This window comes from Rhincodon typus, unplaced genomic scaffold (assembly GCF_021869965.1).
Source record: "Rhincodon typus isolate 14 unplaced genomic scaffold, sRhiTyp1.1 hic_rhity00002202, whole genome shotgun sequence".
In the NCBI taxonomy this organism is placed as follows: Eukaryota; Metazoa; Chordata; class Chondrichthyes; order Orectolobiformes; family Rhincodontidae; genus Rhincodon; species Rhincodon typus.
This window is the reverse complement of record NW_025967840.1, coordinates 7608-25000: the sequence shown is the minus strand read 5'-3', so window position 1 is coordinate 25000 and position 17393 is coordinate 7608. Positions and strand designations below refer to the sequence as shown.

The 17393-nt window shown below is 42.2% G+C and overlaps 1 protein-coding gene across 4 annotated transcripts; it reads right to left on the bottom strand.

Moving 5' to 3' along the window:
- Positions 1-18: 18 nt before the first annotated feature.
- On the bottom strand, positions 19-16483 carry LOC109932371 (apoptosis facilitator Bcl-2-like protein 14). 4 transcript variants are annotated; one of them, XM_048593009.1, is made up of 5 exons: positions 16353-16483; positions 6641-7059; positions 1757-1876; positions 1601-1671; positions 19-1495 (listed from the first exon to the last, which is right to left on the bottom strand). In XM_048593009.1, exons 2-5 carry the CDS (start codon positions 7050-7052, stop codon positions 1205-1207), a joined length of 894 nt encoding a protein of 297 aa, XP_048448966.1. In that variant the 5' UTR covers positions 7053-7059; positions 16353-16483; the 3' UTR covers positions 19-1204. The 4 variants fall into 4 exon arrangements, with proteins under 4 accessions (XP_048448966.1, XP_048448964.1, XP_048448965.1 ...); XM_048593007.1 differs by lacking the exon at positions 16353-16483 and adding an exon at positions 8815-9146; XM_048593008.1 differs by lacking the exon at positions 16353-16483 and adding an exon at positions 8819-9146 and having other exon boundaries at positions 6641-7061.
- Positions 16484-17393: the final 910 nt, after the last annotated feature.

Sequence of the window (17393 nt, the reverse complement as noted above, 5' to 3'; positions counted from 1 at the left end):
ATTCAGACACAAAAGGGCCAAAAATGCCCAGACAGATGGCAGGTTGCCAAACATTTGACTCCTCACCTCCTACAAAGAGACAGTCCTGGTCCTCATAGGAAAAGACTGGTGTCACTCCTGCAGAGATACTGAGACTTTGACATTCTCCCAACTCAGTAAGCACCTTTCTTTATTTCATTGCAGCTGTCACTTTAATCCCACTGGCAGCGTCATTCATTTCTAACCAATGGCTGTGATTTCTTCTCTCTGCATTGTATCCCTGTCACCTCCATGAAGAAACAGTCAGCTTTGTTAGAAGCCACCTCCTTAATCTTGGAGGGCAGAATATTGAGGCCTCAGAGGAAGCATCAGCATGGCTGTATGCCCCACCAGCTCAGACACTGGCCCCTCGGTGGGAATGTAAGTCTTAGAAAGCTTGGGAACACAACCTGGTGAACACTTTGCTCTGCAGCTGGACAAGATAGAAACACCCAGGCACTTGCTCAACTTCAGGTAGGGAGATAACACTGTGGTGTCAGTAATCAGGGAGCAAATGCACAGGGAGGAAGAGGAATGACAGACAGGGGTATATAGTACACAATGCCCCTCATTGTCCACAAGTTGTAGCAGTGAAGTGAATCATGCAACTGTCTGGCTGCCACCATGGTTAGGTTGGCATCTGCCATGGAGAGCCAGTAAAGCACACTAAGGGTTTGCTGGAGGTGTGCATATACCTTCATTCCTTCGCCCCCCCAAGCCCCTGATCCTCAGGACCAAAGGGATGGCAACAGGGGTCAGGGAACCTGCTATTCACTCCAGGTGCCTCTTCCCCACAGAGACAGTGCCAAGTGACCCCTAGCCAGAGGAGAAACCACACACAGGCTCCTTGTACATCAAAAACCTTGGAAATGTTTAAGGCACCAAGGTGGTTTCAGCAAGGATCTATCACACGATAGAATCTGGAAAGGATGCAGAATTGGAGCAGACTGTAGAAATGGGGTAGAACAAGGCTATCGATTTGTAAGGTAAAGTGAGAAGAAATTTAATTGATGCGGGAAGGAATTTCAAATGTCAAAGGCAATGTAAACTTACATAATGGTGATTCATCGACAAATGCTTGTGGGGGTTCATGAGCCAGTTAACCAGACTGAAACATTTCTCTGGTGTTTACGGAGATATATTCATCAAGGAGAAAGCAAGATTAAATGTTTAAGAATTTGCCATATCAACTTACCCATCCTCCCTTCTGCATGACCCAGGTAGTATAGTGTTCCTGCAAATACTTTGCTCCAAAACCCATAATTCGAGCCACTGGGTGATAACCAGCAGCTGCAAATCTAGTGGTTGCATGTACAACAAAGGCAATCTTCTTCAAGTTTCCTTCTGTTTGACTGTCCATTTCAGAATTTGTTTCTGCAGGCACGGTTGCTTCAAGAACAGAATCCATAATTGTTTTAAAAATTGAAAAAGATGACCTTTCACCAAATAGTTTGCTAAACTGGGGGTCCTTTTTAATCTAAAACAGATGAAAATACAGGAATTTATTTATGCAAGCAGAGAAAAGCTATTGCCTAATTACTGACATACGCAACATTGCACAGGAATAATGCAATTGAATTACTTCTTCATCTATATGGTCTCCTTCAGTGGTCAATAGTGCAATAATCCAGTCTATGGCTTTCTGATGATCTTCTGTAAATAAATAGATTTGTTTTATTCGTAAAATTTACCATTTTTTTTTTTAAGACAAAGATCATTATTCTTGCCAACTACTTACCAGCTCCATCAACTTCCAAACTACAGGAACGAAGCATCCTGAAGGTACCTTTCTGCATTGTGGAGTTCATAATCTCCTGCAACATTTCAGCAATCTGATCATTGACAGAAAGCTCTGAATCTGAAATAGGAGTTACAAATTTAAACTTGCAAAATCAGATGGTTCCAAATTGATTTTATAACTAATGCATAATAGAAATAGAGACAACAAGGTGCAGGGCTGGATGAACACAGCAGGCCAAGCAGCATCATAGGAGCAGAGAGGCTGACGTTTCGGGCCTAGACCCTTCATCAGAAAAGGGGGAGGGGAAGGGGGTTTTGAAATAAATAGGGAGAGAGTGGGAGGCGGATAGAAGAGGGATAGAGGAGAGGATAGGTGGAGAGGAAACAAACAGGTCGAAGAGGCGGGGATGGGGCCAGGAAAGGTGAGTGTAGGTAGGGAGTTAGGAAGGGGATAGGTCAGTCCAGGGAGGACGGACAGGTCAAGGGGGCGGGATGAGGTTGGTCGGTAGGAGATGGAGGTGCGGCTTGAGGTGGGAGGAGGGGATAGGTGGGAGGAAGAACAGGTTAGGGAGGCAGGGACGAGCTGGACTGGTTTTGGGATGCGGTAGGGGGAGGGGAGATTTTGAAACTTGTGAAATCCACATTGATACCATTGGGCTGCAGGGTTCCCAAGCGGAATATGAGTTGCTGTTCCTGCAACCTTCGGGTGGCATCGTTGTGGCACTGCAGGAGGCCCAGGATGGACATGTCGTCTGAGGAATGGGAGGGGGAGTTGAAATGGTTCGCGACTGGGAGGTGCAGTTGTTTGTTGCGAGCCGAGCGTAGGTGTTCTGCAAAGCGGTCCCCGAGTCTCCGCTTGGTTTCCCCGATGTAGAGGAAGCCACACTGAGTACAGCGGATGCAGTACACCACATTAGCAGATGTGCAGGTGAACATCTGCTTGTTGTGGAAAGTCTTCTTGGGGCCTGGGATGGGGATGAGGGAGGAGGTATGGGGGCAGGTGTAGCACTTCCTGCGGTTGCAGGGAAAAGTGCCGGGTGTGGTGGAGCTGGAGGGGAGTGTGGAGCGGACAAGGGAGTCACGGAGAGAGTTGTCCCTCCGGAAAGCAGATAAGGGTGGGGAGGGAAAGATGTCTTTGGTGGTGGGGTCGGATTGCAGATGGCGGAAGTGTCGGAGGATGATGCGTTGGATCCGGAGGTTGGTGGGGTAGTACGTGAGGACGAGGGGGATTTTTTTTGGTTCTTATTGCGTGGACGGGGTGTGAGGGATGAGGTGCGGGAGATGTGGGAGACACGGTTGAGGGCGTTCTCGACCACCGAGGAGGGGAAGTTACGGTCCTTGAAAAACGAGGACAACTGAGATGTACGGGAGTGGAATGCCTCATCCTGGGAGCAGATGCGGCGGAGGCGAAGGAATTGGGAATAGGGGATAGCATTTTTGCAGGAAGGTGGGTGGGAGGAGGAGTATTCTAGGTAGCTGTGGGAGTCGGTGGGCTTGAAATGAATATCGGTTTCTTGGTGGTTGCCCGATATGGAGACAGAGAGGTCCAGGAAGGGGAGAGAGGTGTTAGAGATGGTCCAGGTAAACTTAAGGTTGGGGTGGAAGGTGTTAGTGAAGTGTATGAACTGTTCGAGCTCCTCGTGGGAGCACGAGGCGGCGCTGATACAGTCATCAATGTAACAGAGGAAGAGGTGGGGTTTAGGGCCGGTGTAGGTACGGAAGAGGGATTGTTCCAAGTAACCTACAAAGAGGCAGGCGTAGCTTGGGCCCATGCGGGTACCCATGGCTACCCCCTTTGTCTGTAGGAAGTGGGAGGAATTGAAAGAAAAGTTGTTGAGTGCGAGGACGAGTTCGGCTAAGCGGATGAGGGTATCAGTGGAGGGGGACTGGTCGGGCCTGCGGGACAGGAAGAAACGGAGGGCCTTAAGGCCATCTGCATGGGGAATGCAGGTGTAGAGGGACTGGACGTCCATGGTAAAGATGAGGTGTTGGGGACCGGGGAATTGGAAGTTCTGGAGGAGGTGGAGGGCGTGGGTGGTGTCACGGACATAGGTAGGGAGTTCCTGGACCAAGGGGGAGAAAATGGAGTCTAGATAGTTGGAGATCAGTTCGGTGGGGCAGAAGCAGGCAGAGACAATGGGTCGACCAGGGCATTCAGGTTTGTGGATTTTGGGAAGGAGATAGAAGCGGGCAGTGCGAGGTTGGGGAACGATGAGGTTGGAGGCCGTGGGTGGGAGGTCACCTGAGGTGATGAGGTTGTGGATGGTTTGCGAGATGATGGTTTGGTGCTCAGGGGTGGGGTCATGATCAAGGGGGCGGTAGGAGGAGGTGTCGGGGAGTTGGCGTCCGGCCTCGGCGATGTAGAGGTCAGTGCGCCATACTACAACTGCGCCTCCCTTGTCCGCGGGTTTTATGGTGAAGTTGGGATTGGAGCGGAGGGAGCGGAGGGCTGCACGTTCTGCGGGGGAGAGGTTGGAGTGGGTGAGAGGGGTGGAGAGGTTGAGGCGATTGATGTCTCGACGGCAGTTGGAGATGAAGAGGTCGAGGGAGGGTAGGAGGCCTTGGGGTGGTGTCCAGGAGGAGGGAGTGTGTTGGAAGCGGGAGAAGGGGTCAGTATACAGTCATACATCATGTCTATCAGAAATGGTGCAAACACTACACATAGAATGATTTACTTTGAAGAACTGAGGTTCCTGTCTTCTGCAGGTGTATAAGGGTTGCACTAATTTTGTATGCCTGCAGAATTGGTCTGAACACCAGCTTCTTGATTAAATTAACCAAATAGTTGCTAAATGTATCCTTTTCTAATTTACTTTCTGAAGGTCCACAAGGCAATACATATCAGTTTAATTTCATCCAAAAGTCCTGCATCACAACACAGATAAATACCTTTGTTATTTTTAATCACCTTGAGTGTCACAGCTAGCCACGTATCCTTAAAACGTTGGCTAAAAAACTCCCTTGTCAGGACTTTTACAGCCCTCAAAAAATTGTGTCCCTTGCATTGCACTCGTTGATCAACTAGGAGGTGCTCCACATTTCTAAATTTAACCCATTTGAGCTTTTTTTTAAACAAAGTGTCCATCTAACACTTTATAGTGTATTTACAGGTAGATAAGAATTGATCATGTACATGGACACAAATCTATCTCTTCACAATTACTTGATGTACGACTCTTTTTATTGCAAATAGTGACAAATCTAATTTAGATTGTTACAGAACCAATAGTCTTTAATCCATTACTAGTAAAATAATGGAATTGATTGGTAGGAGCAAACTTGACTGTAATGAAAACCTCGTACATAACGAATAACAATTTCAGGACAGGAGGTACTGTTTGAACTGACTGGCTTGATGTTATTTTTCAGTACATTCCAAATGCAAAAGGAGAATTATTCTACATATTGTAACTATATCAGAAGCTGTCTGTAAATATAATGTTCATAGAAGATTTCTACTGCATTAGAAAGTGGTGTGAAATATCTGCAGAATTAGAGGATGGAATAGCCTCACATGAGAAATTACTGTATAAAATGTCTTCTTAGACCAATTGTTTTACTGCATAAGACACAAATAGCTACGAGGCAGTCCTGTATACACCCACCAGGGGAAAGAATATATTGAATGGTGTTGTAGCTTAAGTACTACAAGCTGAAGGGTGCACTGCCTTCATAAAACAAACACTTTGACAACAGAAAGAAATGAGAATCTTCTCTACCAAAGACAGTGACAGATTGCAATCCCTACGGACCTGTCAGTTTCACAGCATGGCATTTCATTATTCTTTTCAAAAAGTTTTGTCATTTCTTCTCTTCCTCAGCACAGAGTATTCAATGGATGCTGCTAACTGTTCAAGGATGTAACGAAGTGGACACTATTCAATGTGAAATTTTACATTGGTTATGAATAAATTATTTGATGAGGGTGGGAAAGTATGGAAGCCCAGCCTGGGTATGTCATCTCTGCTGTCAATCACATACAATGACATGGATAGCAATCCGCAAAGACAGCCTTAGTCAAATTTCTCCTCTCCATCTCAAGGATGTTTAGGCAAAAATTATATTCTTACTGCTCTTAGTTGAGATGAATGAAATCAAGTCAGACAGATTTTTTTTAAGAAAATCTGTAACCCATCTAAAGCACAGTTTTTTTTATTCTTTCACAGGCATTGCTGGTTAGGCCAATACTTATTGCCATCCTAATTTCACACCAGGTGGTTGTACTGAACTGAATTCTTGAAGCATTGCAGTCCATTTGGTGTAGGGAACACACAATGCTATGAAGAAGGGAGTTTGAAGATTTTACCCAGCTGAACTGTTCATGATAAGGGATCCTATTTAGGGAAATGAATATGCTTCTTATTTTTAATGCATAGGATCAACATCAGATATGTCTGGTTGCAGTATGATACAATTCAGAACAATGTTCCATCAATTTTGTCTCGACAATATGCCTTAAATCTGATTGAGCCATGCTGAGTGATATTATTAATTTATTGCCAAAATAAAAGAGTTGTTTTTAAGCCATATATAAATGAAACCAAGTGGAGAATGTTTTCATTTGCCACACAAGATTTGCTAAACTTTATCCCGACAATTAATCCACATAGATCAAAAGGTTCAATTTGTAATATATGCTGAAGTAGCAAATCTCAGTCACAGGTGCAGAAAGGTGCTGGACTTGAATAAAATGTTGGAATATTGGTGGGGGCAAGGGGTAATGTCCCCATTCCTGATCCATCCAGTAAACTGAGATAATGCTCTGTGGGTGTTGATATCCTAGGTGTTCAACTTAGGCTCCAAAGATTAGAATTTGACTCTGTATCTCTCTCTAACCGCTCCTTTAAAGAAATTATTTACTATCATGCATCAAAATACTTACTTTGTTGTATAGTGTCTGGAAAAGCAAATTCATGTGAAGATTTGAATTCCATCTTATCTTCTTCATTTATTCCTTGTTCTTTGAAGTCAATGTCAGATTTGTCTGTTTCTCCTCGTAAACATGGGATCCTTTTCCATAGGGGTTTCCTTCTGTGTTTGAATTTACGATCGTGACTTTTCACTTTTCTATCAAATTGGATTTTGTCTGTTTGACGTTGTTCAACTTTTGATGCACTCAAACTGCTCACTCCAATTGAAGGCATGTCTGCTTCCTTTTTACCAGTTTTAGTTACTTTAGCCATAGGCAAAGTCCTTTGTGCATAGGCCATCAATATTCTGAACTCATAACTGTTGTCATCCATAGAGGTGCAGTCCAACATGGAACTATCCTCTCCTGCATCAGATAAATCCATGATTTACCTAGAAAAGAGAATGAAATCCATTTAATATTATAGACAACCTATCCCATGTATTCCTGTTGAGAAAAATCAGTCGTTAGCACATACAGATAGATGTAGAAACAGTTGACCTGGTCTTCCAGACAGCAACAATCATCGGATTGCGGCTCCATTCAAACATTGCCTATCTCAATGCTGCTCCGCATCATTGATGGGTCTTCCAAGCTTTATTTCTACACAGATTCTGAGCGAATCTTCAGAGCTTCATCATAGCACTACAGCACGGCAGTGGAAGGTGGATAGGGCTGTGTGGGGAATGGATATGCCCCCTTTCAATAGCATGAGCTGCCTTAAAACAGGTTTAAAGGTCCAGTGTGAACATTAGTGTGGATGAACGAGTGAATAAATAGGCTGGGTAAGGTAAATAGCTAAGGTGTAGGTGAGTAATGGAGTCAGGAGTAGTCATCAAATCGGGGATTAGTCAGGTCGAGCCAGGAATTAGTCAGACGGTGGGGGAAGTCAGGTCGTTGGGGGTTATGTCAGGAAGTGGTAGTTGAGACTGTCAGCTAAAATACCCACTTACTGGATGGCTATTCAGGTAAAGTTTTTGTGGACAGTCTTGGAGAATTGCTTATTGGAAATCCAAACTTCCCAAGTAATTTCTGTGGGCACAGTGTGTCAGGTCTTCCACAGAGTTTCACTACACATTTGGGTTTGTATGTCGGGTCACCAACAATCTGGAGCCTGATGGTCAGTGCCCTAGACGTATAATTATTGTGTTGTAGTAATGTGTCATTGTAGATAAACCCCTTCATGACTTCCACAAGTCCAGAGGGACTAAAGTCACCTGTCGCACAACTGGATTATCACTAATTGCACATTTAGTTTCAATTGCATAAATGTACAGAATTGCAAGTATAACACAGGAGGCTTCAAATTTACTTTTTTGTTTTCAAAAAAATTCAAGTTTTGGTCACCAGTAGGATGTACAATTATGTGTTCCTTCTCTAACTCCCTGCTCATTATGTTTCGTACATCTCAAATTCCTGGCACAGACAGGCTTTCCTTTCAATCCAGTCTGGCTGCCTGTTCTTCACTATTTCACTTTCATTTTCTATCCTTATATTTTCTTTCCTTGTTGTTCCTCCATACATTCGGAATTTCACAAAGCTTCAAGGAATAATGAGTAGCCACGTAGTTTGGTACTGAGTTTACAGAATTCTAATTTATTTGATCAACCATCGTATAGTTTCAACATCGCAAAATTTTCAAAATTAGCAATTTTTAGATAAATGAAAACAAGCTTAGGTCGTAGCAAACGGCACAGCCAGGATTAATAGAAAATAAATGAATGATATATATTAACAGTTTCTGGGTTTAGCATTTGGCTCACGAAGTCTATCCGTCTCAGTACATTGCTGTTTACAATATACAAGTTGGGACCCCGAGAACCAACAAAAACAAAGAAAAACATAACACTGCAGATCTCAGTAGGACTTACAGCGAATTCAGCTACCGCAACTTCTGAGTGTGCAGAAACACTTTGGACGTTGTTTTGACAGCACAATGTATTTCGGGGGAAACTGAATTTTCCGGAACTGAAGAGCGCCTGACGTGTGAACAAGGGTGGGTCGTTTCATTTCGCAAATTTTCTTCGTATTTAATACATGGCCATTTTCAGATAATTTGATTTTGAGATACGATGGTTTTATGCTTAGTCCTACCCAAGCACACCGTTTCCGCATACTTGTTTGTATTCACAAAAGTAATTACAAACCTTATGTGTGGAATTTAGTTTTTCTTGTTCTGGGAGAATCCGTTCAGCGAGTGGCAACTGCAAATGACTGTATTGCAGCCGGTCAGATCTACTCTTCTCACGAGTAACAACCAAACAAATAGATGTAACAGGTCACGTAGGAGACAACTGTAAGACTTGCCTGCTATTGCACAATGTTGGAAAGATTTGCAGGTTGACAATCAACTTTGTCTGCATTATGATCACATGCTCTTTGGCCGTGAATTCCTGATGTGAATGGGACGTGAATCAGGAGTTCCTGACTTAGTGGCGAGAATGCTACCCACTTTATCACAAGACCTCCACGTACCTAAGGTGAGCATTGTGACAGGGTGGATGGTATTGTTATTGGCAATCACTCCCTAACGAGTATGAATGTCTATCTAGGAAAATCCTGGAATTCCTTCCATAAAGGCCTTGTATGTCTACCTAAAACACGTGGACTACAGCAATTCAATAAGGCAGCTGACCTTCACCATCTTAAGGGCAACTAGGGACTGGCAATAAATACTAGCCAGCCAGTGCCACCCATGTCCCACAAGTGAATATTTTAATAGATAATTATCATGGCTTCTATGGGCCCTGTGTGGCTGATGAGCCTGATCCTGGAGCCACATCTCTGACCACACACTTGTCAGGTCTTTCCAGCAGGTGAAATTGATCCTAGGCCTTGAGATCGTTGGCGTTCCTTTTCCATACTTCCTGTTGCCACCAGGTGTTCTCAAAGAATCATGTCTCTTCATACAGGAGTTTCCTCTAAGTCGGTTTCTTCTGAACGAGGATCTCCAATGCATTGACATCTACGTTGCATTACTTGAGGGAAGCCTCAGGGAGTCTTTGAAAAGCTTCCTTCATTGTCCTCTGATTTGAGTGCCTCCCTTGAGCTGGGCAAAGATTTGCTTTGGTAATTAGAACCCAGGCATCCTAAGCATGTGGCCGTCCCAGCAGGAGATGTTTTTGGATAATCATGACTCGGATCATGATGCTGTTGGCTGCTTCAAGGATGCCGATGTTAGCATGCCTGTCCTCCCAGCTGATGTGGAGAATCTGTCTCAAACAGCATTGATGGAACCTCTAGGAGATAGTGAGAACTGCAGTTGCTGGAGTCAGAGATAACACAGTGTGGATTTGGAGGAACTCAGCAGGTCAGGCAGCATCAGAGGAGCAGGAAAGTTGACGTTTCGGGTTGGGACCCTTATTCAGAACTTCTCCAAGATTTATCTATACAGAGTCCAAGTTTCAGAGCCATAAAGAATCAGAAGCTGACACCAGGATCTTGGTATCAGCATGCATATCACGATCATTGAAGACCAACATCCTTAAGCATCGAGAGTTGGTGGTCGCAGATTGGATGTGATTTTGAATCTCTGCAGTGATGTCAGATTTAGCTGAAAGGTAGCTTCCCAGATAAGGGAAATGTTCCACATTTGAGAGGATTTGTCCTTTGATCTTAATGGAGGGATTGACCAGAACTTGAAATGGATTGGTAAAGGATTTGAGTCTTCTTGAGGTTGAGGCTGAGACCAATTCTTCAGTATGCTTCTGCAAAGGCATTAAGCAAGGCTTCTGAGGGAACAGAGATGGCATTGGCATCCACATACTGAAATCCCACAAGTGAGGTCGGTGTTGTTTTCTCAGAATCGAAGAGGCCCTTCAGCCCCTTAAATTTCTACCATCAAAACCATGCTAAATATACACTAGTCCCATAGCCTTGAATGTTATGGCATTTCAAGTACATCATCATGGTAAAGATATGAACACAGGAACACAAGATATAGGAGTAGTGCATTCAGCTCGTGGTTCCCCATGCTGAATAGTGGAGAAGCCAGCCCGCCAACGTTCCAAATAGTAAAGGAAAAATTACAAATGGGTGCCCTGTTTTATTACATTTCCATGCACACATTGGAAATATGATTTTACATATCAGCAACATTTACTGTTAAGGGTAATTAATTATTAAAACATATTCTGTATGGTGTTTATGCAGTAACTGAGTGATTAACTACTTTCCCCACTATCCACAATGATTTTAACCAAAGGGGAATCAGGTATCATTGACAGATAGGAATTATTATTGAGTTTAATTGACAGTGCTACAAAATAGAAGCAACTCTTTCACATTATAGAATGACAGAACTACAAGCATTGGTTCCTGTTTAGTCCATGGAGTTTACCATACCACTTACAACACCTGTAGCCATCTGTCCTGTAAAATGTAATTGTTCTGCTTTTTTCTCATAACTTCTAATAAATTTGTGTTGATCTAATTTCCCTTAAAAGCCAATACATTTCATATCCTAATAACTCTTTCTGAAACAATTGTTCTAATCCTTTATTTATGCTTCTGTTCTTGAATTTAAACCAGCTGAGGTTAAAAGGTTTTCCATCCATCCTGCACACAATGTCCACACCATTGGGAAGCTTGTTCTTGACAAGGTAAAGAATGGTGTTGTTGAAGATGGAGAAAATGGGGTTTGAGGGAAGTTATCATGTCTTTTTCTCTGCTGTCAAAATTGTTCATTCTTTTGGGAGAATCCTGGAGTACAAAGGTAACACCTGGGTAAAAAGAAAATCTCTCAGAAAACCCCGTCTGCCTCCTCACAAACAAGACCATTGGGCTACTTGTGAACTTCTATGTTACTAAGATTGTGATCATCCAAATAGCAACTACCTCCTTCCCTTCCTCCAGCACATTCGGCCACCTCTTCCTTAAGCTTTTCCTCTGTCCCAGTCCTCAACTCGCATCTTTTACTGTCTTGGTCTTATCTCCAGTGATGTCTCCTTCAGATCTGCTATCATCACTATCCTTTACAAAACCCCAAAATCCCACCACATATTCTCTTCTTCAATGTTCTTGAATGTGTTGTCACCTCCAAGATGATTGCTGCTAACCTTGACTACAATTCATTCTTGAACCTCTTCAGTCAGGTCACAAATAACATTCTATATGACTGACAATCACATTTTGCCTTTCTCAACTGGTCAGCAGTTTTTGACCTATAGAAAGTGAGGCTGGGGAATTAATAATGGAAAATAAGATGATGAAAGATGAATTGAACAGCAACTTGCAGCAGTCTTCACTTTAGAGGATTCAGGTAATATCATAGAAATCAGGAAATATAAAGAAGGGAGGAACACAGGAAAATGACAAACACGAGAGAACTGATACTGAACAAATTTTGGTCTTTTTTTAAATTCAGTCATGAGATGAGGGTGTCACTGGCTAGGCCAGCATTTAGTGCCAGTCCCAGGGGGCAGTTAAGAGTCAACCACATTGTTATGGGTCTGGAGTCACATGTAGTCCAGATCAGGTAAGGATGCCAGTTTACTTCCCTAAAGGACATTAGTGAACTAGATGGGTTTTTTCCGACAATTGGCAATGGATTCATGGTCATCGTTAGAGTCTTAATTTCTATGACCTGATATGTCTCTGGTTCCAAATGGGCTTTATCCTAAAGTTTTACAGAAGTTGTAAGTGAGTTAGTTGATGTGTTGGTGCTAATTTCTAAAAATTCCTTTGATTTGGTATGATAGAATCACTACAGTGTGGAAGCAGGCCATTTCAGCCCATCAAATCCACACAACCCTCCGAAGAGCAACCCATCCATAACCACCTCCCTACCTTATCCCCGTAGCCCTGCATTTCCCATGGCTAATCTATGGAGGGTGAAATGAAAGGAATGGAGAATTCCATGTGTGTTGATTGGTTGTCTGCCGAGTAAAGATTAATTTCCCATATTTACTAAATTCTGCATAATTTCGTACTTACGGAAAATTTGACTCCAGTAATGTTAATGATTGGGCTATCATATTGATTTCAATGCATTAAATAAAATCAAAACATCAAACATGCAATGAAAAATTATATCATGCAACAAGATAAGCAAAAATACACTTCCAACTGTAAAATTAGCAAGTTATATTTATATATATCCATTCCAACAAGGGTTGGAGGGGCGCGAGTTGGTAATTTTACTGGCAAGTTCATGTTGTGACAGTACAAGGTTCTGTGCAAGTGCAATTTTTGTGTGATAGGTATTGTTACATTTTGAAGCCCTCAGAACCAGCAAAGAAAGTAAATTTTCATTGTTTGTCAGGGTTGATTCAAACACAGGTCTCAGAGGTGAAAAGATAATGTATTTAACCCATCCAGTTGGGCCCATTTCACATAATTTTACAAAACAATCAGAATGGAATTAACAAATTTTTAAAAACTGTAAACTTCAAAATATTCTAATGTTCCAAAACTCTAATCAGACCTTGACCATTCTTTTGTCCTTTAAAAGCTCTGTAAATATTCTTGTACATACAATTGGGAATTGTCTAAATGTGCTCCTATGATAATAAGACCATGACACGCAAGAGAATAAGTATGGCATTCAGGCCATCAAGTCTGATCTGCCATTCAATAAGGTCGTGGTTGATCTGATGATCCTCAAACCCTGCTTTTTTCCCATGACCCTAGATTCCTTTACTGATCAAACACTTGGCTGTCTGAACCTTGAATATACTTAATGACCCAGCCTTGACAGTGCTGTATGGTGAGGATTCATTACCTTCTGAGACAAGAAATTCCTCCTCATATCTGTCTGAAGTGTGTGACCCCTTATTCTGAGATTATACTTCCTGGTCCTTGATTCTGTTACAAGGAGAAACATTCTCTCCACATCTGCCTTGTCAAGTCTCCTAAACCCTTGTATATTTCAATAAGGTCATCTCTCATTCTTCTAAATCTCAATGAGTATAAGCTCAATCTACTCAACCTCACCTCAGATGACAGTTCCTCTATACCTAGTATCAGCCTAGTGTACTTTCTTTGGACTACCTCCAAAGTCAGTAATAGCTTTCCTTGGAAAAGAGGCCCAATGCAGCTCGCAGTATTCCAGCTGGAGTCTGATTAGTGCCTCGTAAGGTTTTAGGAAAACCTCTCTACTTTTATACTCATTACCTTTGAAATAAAGGCCAACATTCACTTACTCTCTCTATTCTCCACTGAACTTGGATGCTATCTTTTCATGGACGAGGACACCCAAATCCCTCTGCTCCATAGCTTTATGCAGTCTTTCTCCATTTAATAACATCCAATTCCTCTATCTTCCTAGAGAAGGTAGATGTAGGAAGGATGTTTCCAATGATGGGGGAATCTAGAACTAGGGGCCACAACCCAAGGGTACAGGGTAAACCATTTAGGACTAAGATCAGGAGAAATTTCTTCATCCAGAGAGAATTCAGTACGACAGAAACATTTTATGATTTCAAGGAGTTCGATATAGCACTTGGGTCTAAAGGGATGAAAGGATATGATGGGGGAAAGTGAAAACCAGCCATTATTATAATGAATAACGGTACAGGCTCTAAGGGCAGAATTGCCTAATCCTGTTCTTATTTTCGATGTTTTTACGTGTCATCTGCATTCTTCGCTATAGTACATTGACTTTCTTCATCCTAGTCATTAATATATATTGTAAATGATTGTGACCCTGCACCTATCCCGGTGGTACACCATTAGTTATACCTCCCCTTATCCCAAATCCATGTCTTCTCCTGTTTAGATAATTCTCTGTCCATGGTAATATATTATCTCCAATACATTGGCTACATTAGGTATTCTAATGTGTGGTATCTCATCAAATTCTTTCTGAAAATCCTAATATATTACATTCATTGTTTCCCTTTTACTTATCCTGTTTGTTACCTCCTCAAAGCTTGTTGCAGCATTGGGGCAGCATGGTGGCTCAGTGGTTAGCACTACTGCCTCACAGTGCTCAGGACCTGGGTTCAATTCCTCCTTTGGGCAACTGTCTATGTGGAGTTTGCACATTCTCCTCTTGTCTGCGTGGGTTTCCTCCCACAAACCAAAGATGTGCAGGTCAGGTGGATTGGCCATGCTAGTGTCCAGGGATGTGTGGGTTAGCAATGGGAAATGTGGGGTTACGGGAATAGGGTAGTGGGTGGGCTGACCTTAAGAGAGTTGATGTGGACTGGATGGGTGGAATGTCCTGCTTCCACACTGTAGGAATTCTATCATTCAAAAGTAATGAATATATAATTATGGAGAATCGTTAATGGCAGTTTATGAATCATTTTGACATTTGAGATAAATGGTGAAAATGCAAGAAATAGGAATAGAAGTAGGCCATTTGAGCCAGCTTCAATAAGATGATAGCTGATCTAATTGTGGCCTTAACCTCTCTTTCCGCCCTGTTTTCCCCTGACTACTTAGTTGATTAAAAAGCTGTCTAAGTCAGGCAAACAAAAGAAGAAATGTCTAAAGGAATGCCTTAATCATAGTGACAGTGAAAACCAGCCTCACTGCAGCACGGGAACATTTCCAAGTCTCTCTATGAAGAATGTTTGTTCTGACGTATTGCACAACAGAGAGCACTGAGATAGAAAGCACGGCAAGTCCAAACTGTATCATGTAACTATGACAGTGGAACTGCTACTGGACTCTGGACTTTTGACCTGGACTATGCCAGCAGTATTTTATATTTTGTCTGGGGACTAAAAACGATGTTTTAAATTAAACTGCAAAATGCCTCATTAATGTAATGAACAAAACATAATTTAGACATATTAAGTATTAGTGCTGAAGTTTTAAAAAATGAAACAAAATCAAGAATAGACCTGAAAGTGATTCTTGTATGATGATAGACAATATATTGACAAGTAAGCACAAATTTTCTAGAATCTAACCAGGGGCAACAGCCTAAGGATGCAGGGTAAACCATTTAGGACTGAGATAAGGAGAAATTCCTTCACCCATAGAGTCGTGAGTCTGTGGAATTCACTATCACAGAAAGTAGACAAGGCCAAAACATTGTATGATTTCAAGAATGGCCTAGTGGTATTATTGCTGGACTGCTAATCCAGAGACCTGGATTATGTTCTGGGAACCCAGATTTGAATCCTGCCACAGCAGATGGTTGAATTTAAATTCAATAAATATCTGGAATTAAGAGTCTGATGATGATGATGATGGTGAAACAATTGTCAATTGTTAGAAAAACCCATCTGCTTCGCTAATGCCCTTTAGGGAAGGAAACTGCCATCCTTACATGGTCAGGCCTACATGTGACTCCGGACCCACAGCAATGTGGTTGGCTCTTAACTGTCCTCTGGACAATTAGGGATGGGTAATAAATGCTGCCTAGCCAGCGATGCCCTCATCCTGTGAATGAATTTTAAAGAAAGGAGTTGAGATAGAGCATTTGGGTCTGAAGGGATGAAAGCATACGGGGGAAAAGTGGAAACAGGCTTTTAAGTTGGATGATTAGCCATGATTATAATGAATGAGAGAACAGGCTCCAAGGGCCAAATGGCACTATTGAGAAATGAACCAGCTGTCGTAATACTGAGATACACAGACCAGGGAGTTTACAGATTTGATCCTTAGTTTCTACTGAACAATCTGATGTCTGCCTCCTTGTTAGGCACTCTACGCCCATTAAAGACTTCAAAGTATGTCTGTCTCTTCTGTGCTTCCCTATCCCTTACCCTGCCAATCCTAACCCCCTTACCTTTTCTCTGGAGGTTGCCACCTAGTTCCTGGAAAGACTTGCTTTTGAGTTCAGGCTCCACTGCGTCAATTCTTCAGGACATTCTATACTCACAGCAACAGCCACCATTTGTGCTGATGCTATTAGAAGAAGAGAAATTACAGCTATTAGTTCTCAGGAGTGCAATCTCCTTTTGGATGGGACAGTTTTCATATGTTAGATCAATTAAAAACCCAATGACCATTAAGTTGCTGCACCAGAGAAGGAAAAATTGCTGATACAGGTACTCCATTAATGATATTAATGTAACTAATGACGAGATTGTTTTTCATTCATAGGATGAGGACATCACTGGCTTAGGCCAGCATTTATTACACATCCCTAATTGCCCAGGAGGCAGTTAAGAGTCAACCAGATTGCTGTGGGTCTGCAGTCACATGTGGCCCAGACCAGGGAATGATGGCAGTTGCCTTCCCTAAAGGACATTAATAAACCAGGTCGGTTTTACTGACAATCAGCAATAGATTCAAGGTCATCATTAGACTCTTAATTCCAGATTTTTAATTTATTGAATTCAAATTCCACCATCTGCCATGGTGGGATTCAAACCTGGGTCTTTAGAACATTATTTGGGTCTCTGATTAACAGTCCAGCGATAACACCATCACTTCCTCAGATGGAAAGAGTCCAAAAGGTCTTAAACACTGCTCAACAAATCTGATAATGCAGATAATCAGCTAAGTCAATTAAATTATACAGCCAAACTGTTGCATAAGAGTCAAAGAAATCATAATTAAATGGCACAGAGATCTGTTCAGACTGTATTTTGAGTACACTGGTAACCAAGAGAAAAAGCGACAATCCAAGTTTTGCATATATTGTAGAGAAGAGCCAGAAGCAAGTCTTAGTGTGGTGAATCAGCAGAATGTGAGGCTTGGGGATGTTAGGCAATGAGACGTCAATAGAGAAGGAGTGATAGGTATTCAAAGGATATTAAAAAAATACTCAATAAGCATATTCCTATGATGAAAACTAAGGCCAGGACTCACCATCCTTGCTTAA